Source organism: Triplophysa dalaica, chromosome 3, assembly GCF_015846415.1.
Source record: "Triplophysa dalaica isolate WHDGS20190420 chromosome 3, ASM1584641v1, whole genome shotgun sequence".
Classification (NCBI taxonomy): domain Eukaryota; kingdom Metazoa; phylum Chordata; class Actinopteri; order Cypriniformes; family Nemacheilidae; genus Triplophysa; species Triplophysa dalaica.
This window is the reverse complement of record NC_079544.1, coordinates 26,511,143-26,521,945: the sequence shown is the minus strand read 5'-3', so window position 1 is coordinate 26,521,945 and position 10,803 is coordinate 26,511,143. Positions and strand designations below refer to the sequence as shown.

The following is a 10,803-nucleotide window of genomic DNA, read 5'->3' as shown; positions in this document are numbered from 1 at the left end:
CGCAGGGAAGCGACCCTCTCGTTCACCCGGGGTTAACTCCAACACATGGCGGCAGAGCTGGGGGGCTATAAGCAAAGTCACATCAGCCCGCGGCCTCTCACCATGGGCAACTCCAGAGTGGTGAAGAGTCCATCCTCTCTCGAGGAGTGTGGTTCCAGAGCCCAAGCTGTGCATAGAGGTGACCTCTAGTCGGAATCTCTGAACCTCGCGCACAATCTCAGGCTCCTTCCCAGCCAGAGAGGTGACGTTCCATGTCCCTAGAGCTAGATTCCACATCCAGGAATCGGATTGTCGAGGCCCCTGCATTCGACTGCCGCCTGATCCACAACGCACCGGCCCCTTACGGTCCCTCCTGCAGGTGGTGGGTCAACGGGAGGGTGGCCCCACGTCGCTCCTTCGGACTGAGCCCGGCCGGACCCCATGGGGGGGAGCCTCATACTACATTTTGTATACTGATATACAAAAATCAAAATGCCAGTTTAAATAATATTTATTTTTTTACATTTCACACATATTACTTACTTAGTTTTAACAATACTAACAATGGAAACAAGATAATATTAGGTCAAGGTTATTTCACCCACATAATAATTAAAAACATTCAAAGCGTTTTATTTTTTGTGTACTTTCATTAATCAGTCAGTTGTTCAAACAACATGTTGCTCTTATGAATGTACTTCGACCACCACTGAAGTTCATTCACCTCTCTTATCAAAACTTTCATTGACTGTTTTGATCATACTGCCAAGGACACTATATTTTTCCTCTGCAGCAGTCTGTTAGAATGTTGCAGATTTACATGAAAATTCATTGTAATTTTTTCTGCAAACAACACTAAAAGCACCAATTTGGACGATATTTAATCACATGATGTGAGTTTTTTTTCTGTTAATCCCTTACAAAAAATACACAAATTTAGTTATAATTTTGGTAAATGTAAAAAAGTATTCCTTGCTGTATTGATTACTACATATAAATTTTTAATTATAAACATGGTTTCATTTGTCTATTTACTGTATAGTTTAACTACGATATTTTTTTGTAGTAAAAGTAAAAACATGGTTAATTTTCACAAGGAAGGCTGTTTAATTTAGAATCTTACAAAACTACTGTTTGTCTGAAATGTTCTTTTTTCTTTCTAAAGGGTCTCATTAAAACATCCTCCGGGTGCTGACCATTCTGTGCTCACAATATATTCAGATTCATTTCTATTCATGGGTTCAAAAACAGCCTGAAACTTCAAGCTGGTGCATTTAGTGACTTTACACTGGATAGATGTTGCACCTTTAAATTCTTGAAGGGAGCACTGATTTGTGTTGTAATTGTTAAAGGGTATCTTAAAAACACTTTGGGCAATAGGGGCAGTGGAGCCTTGCAACTCAGAACTTAAATTTTTCAAACACACAAGCATTTCCTTGTCCATAGAGACCAGATTGTGGCCTCTAATAAATTCAGGGTAATTGCAGTAAATTCTAATCAAATCTTCCACGTTGTTGTTGTTATACCTCAGCCAGTCAAATAAATATTGTATTTCACAGTCACAACGCCAGGGATTTCCATGGAGTTGAACTATGCATTGAAAATCAAGGTAATCAAAGAAGCCATTTGGTATATTTTGCAGGTTGTTCATGGATAAGTACAACTTTTCCATTACTTGCTGATCCCTAAACAAGCTCTCTTCTAGCATGCTCAGGTTATTTTTATGCAAATTGATTGTTTTTACACCGACAAGTCCTTTGAAGACAGTACTAGGTAATGAAACAATCTGGTTCTCCGACAGGTCCAGATTTTTCAGTGATATGAGATTGTGAAAGAGGTCCACAGTGAGCTCCGAGAGATGATTCTGAGATAAGTCCAGATATGAAAGCAGTTTTAGTTTGTGAAAAACCCCAGAGGAGAGCTGGACCAGTCTATTATTTTTAAGGATGAGTTTCCGGAGAGTGGTTGGGAAAATTTCATGATCCAGTTTAGTTATTTTATTGTTTTGCAAATTCAGTTCTTCCAAACTATTGAGATGTGCAAAGATTTCTAGAGGAAGGTCTGTAATCATGTTTCCCTGCATTGAAAACACTCTCAAGAGAGAGTTGTTCTGAAAAACATCCCTGGACAGAAAGCTTATGTTGTTGAAAGACAGGTCAAGTTCCTGAAGTTTGTGCATATTTCGAAGGAGTAGATTTGGCAAATATGATAATTGATTCCCTCTCAACTGCAATGTTTCCAGATTTTGTAATGAGTTAAACATTACACTGGGCAGAACAGTTATCTTATTGTTGTTGAGAAAAAGCCTTGCAAGGTTAGTCAACTTGTTGAAGGTCTGCAATTCAAAGGTTAACAACTTGTTTCCACTGATTTCAAGCTCCTGTAGCTCAACCAGGTGGTCAAAAGCCTTCGACGAAACCTCTTTTAAGCAACTGTTGAGAATAACCAGCTTAGTAAGTTTGAGGTTTTCTCTAAAAGAACTAATTTTCAAATGTGTGACCCCAGATGCCACAACAATTAATTCTTTCACTTGGGCAGAGATGTTCATAGGTAAAACAGTCATCTTTTCCTCCGAACAAATGACCTTTGTAGCTGAGAAGCACTGGCATTCTTCAGGACAATTTTCACCATAGTATAGTTGCATGAGGAAGAGTAAAGCAACAGCATGGTGTCTTTTCATGGTTTCTGCAAAAAAAGAGTGGTTGCAGTTTGGTTAATGATTCAGGGATCATTTTAATATATTTATTACATTCACTTATTAAATATGCCTATTTAATCCTATATTTTATAATTTATTATATATTTTTTCATACGTTATTCTTTGTATGTGGGCTACTGCAGTGTCTTTATAATATGAGTCTCCAATGATCACCATATCAAGATTTTTGATAACATCACGAGACAATGTTTACTGAAGTAATAGTTTAATTTTATAATCTTTGCCTGGTATTATAATACATATTGAATCGGTTTCTAGTAAGACAAAGTCAGACAGAGCACCGACATGCAACTATGACTATTAAAAAAAAATATTGTTTTGTTTTAATTATTTACTTCTTTCTCATTTTATTCTATAATCACTGCATTTCCTGCCTGATGTTCTTTTGCTTGCTCGTTTTGATGCTATGTTAAAAAACTATAAAAATACCGGTAACGTTTCAGATTATGGCCCACAATTTACATCATAAATACACTGAAAATACGGCGTAGCCTATTCCTCTCTAATTATAGTGTGAGTCAATGGTACGTATGTGTAGTTATAAGGTAATAAAGAGGTTAGAAACCAACAATATACAGTCTATGTACATGAAAAGTATGGCGTACTCCTCTTTAATTATAGTGTTTATGGTATTTATACAATATTTATAAGGTAATGATTTGAAAATATATATATAGCAAATGAGCAAACCTTAACCATTTGCTGGTATTATGTTGTATAGATAAAAAACGACGTTTCCTACCTCTATAGTGCGCAGATTCCTTTTAAGCTGATAATATCAAATTCCACTTTGACATCACTAGCCTAGATAAAGAGTTCTAAGTAAACTGTTTGTCATTGGTCAGGGTTTGAGTTACAATATTAATGCTTTGATATTACGGAGTAACAAATGTTATTAAGCTTTTTCAAACTTTGTGAAGTCATTTGTATTAGTCATTTGAATAATCATTATTGAGTCACATATTTACAGTACTTTTGGTTTTAGTTTATAAATAATAATAAATAAATTATTGATAGGATTAAAAGCAATTTGCTTGAAAGTGCAGTTTATTTAATATTGAATATGGAAACAGTGCAGATGGGTGGGAATTATGACATAAGAGGGCTGTGGTGAGCCGCTCAAAGCACAATCAGCATCACCATGGAGACTGAGACAATAAAGGCGGCGCAGTTGCCGGTCGTTTATACCTGCAGCTCATCTCGGCCAGCATCAAAGGCTGAAGCCGAGGAGAAGAGAACGAGCTACATCTCCATGTCATGACAAACCTAACAGTTTCTTCTGTGTTAATCAGGTTCAAATTAATGACGACCGGCAGATGCGCTGCTTCCCGAGCAAGCAACGTCACACTCTCGGACCGCAGCTCCCATCACCCAGCCCCAAAGAACTGCATGGAGATCCAGACACATTCACAATTCACACACATTCACACACTCTCACTAAAGCACCCTCAGGGGCTGTTAACTGTAATTTGTTTACGATTCGTTACTCTGTTCGCCACAGTTGGTGGAGAATGCAGGCGTAGCAACAGTAACAAGTCGTACCGAGCTCACTGAAACAATCTCGTTTTTTTTTTATTGCAGAACGTCTCTTTCTCTCTCGATCGCTCCCTCACCGACCTTACCGCACGACAGCTCAAGCTATCTGAGCAGTTGGCACAGAGGCAGTTAAATTCGTTGCGTTCAGTGGCGGCAATGCGCGAGGTGATGGCTGCATGAATTCCGGTTCCAGAGGCTCGAACAGTGGCGCACCACTTTCTAACAAATCTCACCAACCAGGACAATATCGAAGCATTCCTTTACACCTTTGAAGTAATCGCAACCCGAGAGGAATGGGATAAGACGGAGTGGACGGGAGTCCTGGCCCCGTTCCTGACCGGAGAAGCACAGTGGGCTTATTTCGCTCTCTCCGCCCCGTCAAATGAGGATTTTGATGTCCTAAAACATTTACATTTTACATTTACATTTGGGCATTTGGGCATTTGGCAGACGCTTTTATCCAAAGCGACTTATATTGCTTTATCCTATACAGTTTTACATAGGTATTTGCAATCCCCTGGGATCGAACCCACAACCTTGCATTGTTATGCAATGCTCTTACCACTGAGCTACAGGAAAGCTCGCCAGTGTGGGGTTGTCTCCCATGGCAATGTAGAAGAAGAAGAATTCATTGAATTCGTTTTGTTCGTAGTCATGAGGGAAGGCTCTGAAGAACAAAACGTAAATGAATGCTGCACGCCGGCTTCCTTTTATACCCGACATCCGGGGGCAGAGACCGGGATGCAAATTTCATTCACCAAATTTCATTGGCCTTTTCTAGTAGTCACACTTGATTGGTTCTCAAGGGCGAACCCCATCTGTCGTTCTCGACACAACGTCGAGAGACCGACAGAAAGGGAACTAGGGTTACGTGATCGTATTTTCTTGACCTGGTAAGATCTCTGGCAGCTGCATTCTGAACTAACTGTAGTTTGTTTATTGATGATACAGGACATCCACTAAGTAGAGCATTACAATAGTCAAGTCTTGAGATCACAAATGCATGAATAAGCTTTTCTGCGTCAGCAACACATAAAATATTTCGTAATTTGGCAACATTTCTAAGGTGGAAGAAGGCTGTTTTTGTGATATTTGAGATGTGATTTTTAAATGACAAGTTGCCGTCTAATATAATGCCTAGGTCTTTAACTGTATTTGTTGGAGTAACAGTGCAGCCTTCAATTTGCAGGCTGTAATCAGAGATATTCTGTTTACGTGTTTTGGTGCTATAAGCAATATTTCCGTTTTGCTAGAGTTTAAAAGAAGGAAATTACTAGTCATCCAATTTTTTATGTCCTCGATGCACTCTGCCAGTTTGGATAGTTTGAAGGAATCATCTGGTCTTGATGAGATATATAGCTGAGTATCATCTGCATAACAGTGGAAGCCAACGCCCACCCGTAGAACGAAGTGTCCGGGTGGGCGTCATAAAGAAATCCTCTTCTTTCCTTCGCACCCTGAAGACGCCGGAGGACCTCTCGAACATGCTGGATGTGTTCCTGGAGAGAAGGGGAAAAAATAAGGATATCGTCCAGGTACACGAATACAAAACGATGTACTGCTCGAGAGTGGGGAATTCCCTCTGTTCCTCTCCACCCACCCGTCTCAGCCGTAACACTGGCAGGAGGGCCACTTTTCAAAGTCACCCACACCACTCCTCACGTAAGTCTTTTTCTGTCGGGAAATCATTGTGAGAAGATTAAACTGTACATCCTCGATTCCCCCACAACCCCACTGGTATTAGGGCATCTGTGGTTGTCACAGCATAATCCTCACATTGATTGGGTAAAAACTTCTGTCTTAGCGTGGAGCCCTGCTTGTCATGTGTCTTGTCTCGGTCCTGCTCCCTCTCCTGTTTCTGTGTATCCTGTGTTGCAGGTAGATGCCGCCGACCTCACCGGGGTCCCGGGGGAATATCATGATCTTCGCACCTTGTTCTGCAAGTCTCGTGCCATGTCTCTTCCCCCACACCGGCCCTACGACTGTGCCATTGACCTACTCCCAGGCACTTCTCCGCCCAGAGGCCGGCTATTTTCACCTATCTGCTCCTGAAAGAGAGGCCATGGAATGCTATATCCGAGTATCATTGAAGGCCGGGCTCATTCGCCCCTCCTCCTCACCAGCCTGCACGGGTTTCTTCTTCGTTCAGAAGAAGGACGGCTCCCTACGCCCTTGTATTGATTATCGAGGTTTGAACGAGATAACGGTAAAGAATAAATTCCCCTTACCTTTAATGTCGTCTGCCTTTGAACTGTTACAGGGAGCTCGGGTCTTTACTAAGCTAGACCTCCGCAACGCGTATCACCTGGTTCGCATCCGTAAGGGGGACGAGTGGAAGACGGCATTTTACACTCCATCGGGACACTACGAGTACTTGGTTCTTCCGTTTGGGTTGACCAATGCCCCTGCCGTCTTCCAGGGTCTCATTAATGACGTGCTGGGTGACATGATTAATCGTTTTGTATTCGTGTACCTGGACGATATCCTTATTTTTTCCCCTTCTCTCCAGGAACACACCCAGCATGTTCGAGAAGTCCTCCGGCGTCTTCTCGAAAACCAATTATTTTATTAAGGCTAAGAATTGAGAATTCCACTCCGATACGGTTTCGTTCCTTGGCCACGTGATTTCTCATCGGGGCATTGGACCGGACGATGCTAAGGTCAAGGCTGTCGCCACATGGCCAGTTCCCGACTCTCGTAAGCAGTGTTGCGACAGTTACTTTGAAGAATTAATCTGATTACTGATTACTGATTATACCTCTAAAAAGTAATTTAGTTACTGTACAGATTACTGGATTTTGAAAGTAACTAAGTTAGATTACTCATTACTTTATCAGTTACATTCAGCAGCTGCTGCCAACACCCCCACTGCTTCAACATAAAAATGACAATCGGTTTTGCCAAACTCACTTTATTGGAAGTGTATTTTTAAGAGTGATGTCAACAATGTATCTCCTGACATTTTAAGTTGAATTTAAAGACTATTTCCTTAAAAATGTTAAAAATAATATAAAGACTGATTTTCTTGATTTCACTTAACGGTCAAATCAGTCTTTCTTGACCTGACATATTTAACTGTTAACACTTTAATAATGGCAAAACATACTATTAAAAATCCAAATTATTTATAAATGTAACTATTAATTTGTTTTTAACATGTTTTATGAACATTGAACCTGTTGTTCACAGCATTAGAGCAGCAAGGAGTGGTTTTACACAACAAGTGTAAAATGCACGAAACGAGAGCGAGTCAACCGTGTCTAAGGGAAGCATTCGCATCCGCTGTTTCAAATAAATTATCCACCCATAACAGTGGATAATTTTCACGCATAATTTTCTCTGATATAGATATCCGCACCAGACCCGGACCCGATCGTCATTTAAATTACTCAGTACATTTTCTAGCATTTTTTTTTGGCTATAAATACTTAAATCTAATATTTTGATTTAGCACACACATGATGTACCTGTCTCACAGTCGTTGCATATTACATACCCAGTACTTGATTCATCCTTGAACACTTCGCTAAAACGCTCCCACACGGTACTTTTCTTTTCTACTTTTTTTTCTTTTTAATTCTACATTAATTCCCACCCGACCCGCGGTCACCCGCTGCGCCCGCGGATATAACCGCCATCCGCGCATCACTACTGCCCGACCAACTTCTTCAACTCTCCCCCACTTACTGCTTTTGCATCAAAGTCCAGCATTTGTTGTTCTGGTGGTGGGGGACCTGATGCTCTCTGCTTCGAAACACCTCTGACTTGCTCTGTAAATTGGAATATGCTGTGCTTCGACTCCAATTGTTTCTTCAAATTTGACGTAGTGTTTTTGTAGCTAGATAGCACTTTGACGCCAGCACAGAGAGTACAACAAACAAATATTGTCATCTAGCGGACACAAACTCTTGACTGTATTTCCAGCTAGAAACGCGCATCTCTCTCCTCCCTCCATTGTTGTTTACGTTTCGATGTGTGGTAGGGGCTATTACACGTGAATTGTCCTCCTGCTGAAAACGTGACTTGTCGCATAATGCTACGTGACTACACTCCCTGAGACACAAGAAGAAAGCAAATAATATATATTTTTACTAAGGAAAATGACAAAATAGTAACGCACAGTGACTTTGATGAATAACTTTAATCTGATTAATAGTTTGGGAAAAGTAACGCGTTAGATTACTCGTTACTGAAAAGTGTGGTCAAATTAGACTAACGCGTTACCGGCATCACTGCTCGTAAGGCGTTGCAGCAGTTCCTGGGATTCGTCAACTTCTACAGGCGTTTCATGCGGGGTTTCGGTCAAGTGGCCGCTCCTCTCACTGCATTGACCTCCACTAAGATTCCGTTCGCCTGGAATTCCCTTGCTCAGGTAGCCTTTGATAGCCATTTTATCTCTGCTCCTGTACTATGCTTTCCAGACCCGGATCGCCAGTTCATTGTCGAGGTCGATGCATCCGACGTCGGGGTTAGGCGCAGTCTTGTCCCAACGTGCCAGTCATGATTGAAAGGTGCATCCTTGTGCTTTCTTCTCCCATCGCCTCAGCCCTGCCGAACGGAACTACGATATCGGTAACAAAGAGTTGCTGGCGGTTCGGCTAGCGTTGGTTGAGTGGCGCCACTGGCTGGAAGGAAATACGCAACCATTCTTGGTCTGGACGGTCCATAAGAATTTGGAGTATGTCCGTCCAGCCAAGAGGTTGAATTCACGGCAGGCTCGCTGGGCACTATTTTTTGGCAGATGTCACTTCACCCTGTCGTACTGGCCTGGCTCCAAAGACGTCAAACCTGACGCTCTCTCCCGCCTGTTCGAGGCACCCGAGGCACACAAGGCACACGAGGCAGTATACAAGCACAATGAACGAGCACAGGACAATGAGCATGAGGGTGTTTTAAAGGGGAGACAGACAAAGGATAATTAACAAGGAACAGGTGCTGGGGATTAAGCACTAATGGGAAAGTTAACAAGGAAACGAGATGGCGGGAAACACTGACGAGACACGAGAAAGAGCATGACACGTCAATATATAAACCAAGCTATGACTTTCTCACACAAAACCCTAAGGCTATGCCATGACTCCGCTCCGCTCCAAGAACAAGAATAAACATGACATGATAGCGGAATCATGACAAAAAGAGTTTTATCGACGTTAACCAATAGGTCCGATAAGAAGTCTGCGAACTCTATCAGAAAATTAGTGTAAGGCCCATGGGGTCTATACACAGTAGTCAAGGTAAGAGAAAGCAATGTTTTTTTACTTTTGTTTGGAACAATTATGTTCAACGCAACCACTTCAAATGATTTAAATGTATGCTTTGTTCTCTGAGTTACGGTGAGAAAGTCTCCAAAGATTGTTGCGACACCACCACCTTGACCAACCGGACGTGGCTCGTGCATATAACCTAACTTTAGCTTGGTGGAGTAGACTCATTTAGACCAAAATAATAATTATGCTTAAGCCAGGCATAGGATATATCAAGGCATAGGATATCAAAACTGTTGTCTGTTTACAATAACTGCCTTTGGATTTTGTGATCTAATATTAAGTAGCCCAAACTTTAGGCGTTGGTTTTGCTCATTAAATATATTGTCTTTTGGTTTTATCACGATAAGGTTTTTTATCTGACTTTTACATAAATTATTATTTGGTTGTATTATTCGGGGGACAGACACAGTCTCTATGCATTTGGAAGCAGTAACATTCTTAGCAGTTGGGTGAGAGGAACACAGACTATGGTTAAAGTTTGTACTTGAATCAGTTGAGTGAATGACTCACGGCTCATGGATCATGGAAACCTTGTTATTTACTTCATTGTATTTACATGAACTAGTTATGTAATGTTTTATTAGTCTAGTTCTGTTAGTTTAGTAAGTCTTCGTTCCTGTTGCTGTTCATGTTCAAAATATATGTTATGTTGTTTACCCCCTCATGGGTTTTTGTTTTTTTATTAAAGTCTTGTTTAACCCCACACTTCCATGTCTGCACTTGGGTCCTCTATCCTCACCTCACCCGAGAATCATGAAAAGATGTTCTGTGTAACACACTGATATTGTGTGTGGGCATACTTCTAAAACGTTTGCACATACACTAGCAGACCTCTGTTACACTTTAATCGATCTACATGTTCTTAACTGATGAAGTGAAGTTGACCCCATTGTTACAGGTTATTCCCAAAAGCCAAAGTTTATGAATACACGTGAACTAAGGGGTGGACTGACCAATTACAACAGCCTGAGAAGCGGGACAGACCATGTCAGCTTTACCAATCAGAGCATTTCGGAAGGAGGGATTGTATACTGGAAGAAATTCAGGTGTTTTGTGAGAAGAGGAAATGCGGTGAACAATAGACTTGAAATATGTGAAATATAAAGCGTTTTTAATTAGATGCATGAACATCCAATGTTAAAAAAGCCTCAAAAACAGCAAAAGTAATTGCCCCTTTAAATTTGCACTCTAAAAAGTGCTGGGATGTTTTTGACCCATGCTGAGTAAATATTGGACAGAACACAATACTGGGTTAAAAATTACCCAATTTTGGGTTACTTTAACCCAGCTGCTGAGTTGTTT

The 10,803-nt window shown here is 41.0% G+C and overlaps 1 protein-coding gene and 1 long non-coding RNA gene across 2 annotated transcripts; one reads left to right on the top strand and one right to left on the bottom strand.

Annotated features, from left to right (window-relative positions):
- Window positions 1–472: 472 nt before the first annotated feature.
- Window positions 473–3,516, bottom strand: zgc:153913 (carboxypeptidase N subunit 2). The gene is made up of 2 exons (XM_056743694.1): window positions 3,441–3,516; window positions 473–2,664 (listed from the first exon to the last, which is right to left on the bottom strand). Exon 2 carries the CDS (start codon window positions 2,657–2,659, stop codon window positions 1,139–1,141), a length of 1,521 nt encoding a protein of 506 aa, XP_056599672.1. The 5' UTR covers window positions 2,660–2,664; window positions 3,441–3,516; the 3' UTR covers window positions 473–1,138.
- A 3,316-nt stretch (window positions 3,517–6,832) lies between these two features.
- On the top strand, window positions 6,833–10,204 carry LOC130417802 (uncharacterized). Its single transcript, XR_008906221.1, has 2 exons — window positions 6,833–6,931; window positions 8,656–10,204. It is a non-coding gene; the product is annotated as an uncharacterized LOC130417802 (long non-coding RNA).
- Window positions 10,205–10,803: the final 599 nt, after the last annotated feature.

Coding starts and splice junctions, on each gene's coding strand:
- zgc:153913 (XM_056743694.1), bottom strand. CDS start 2,659: ATGAAAAGACACCATGCTGTTGCTTTACTCTTCCTCATGCAACTATAC.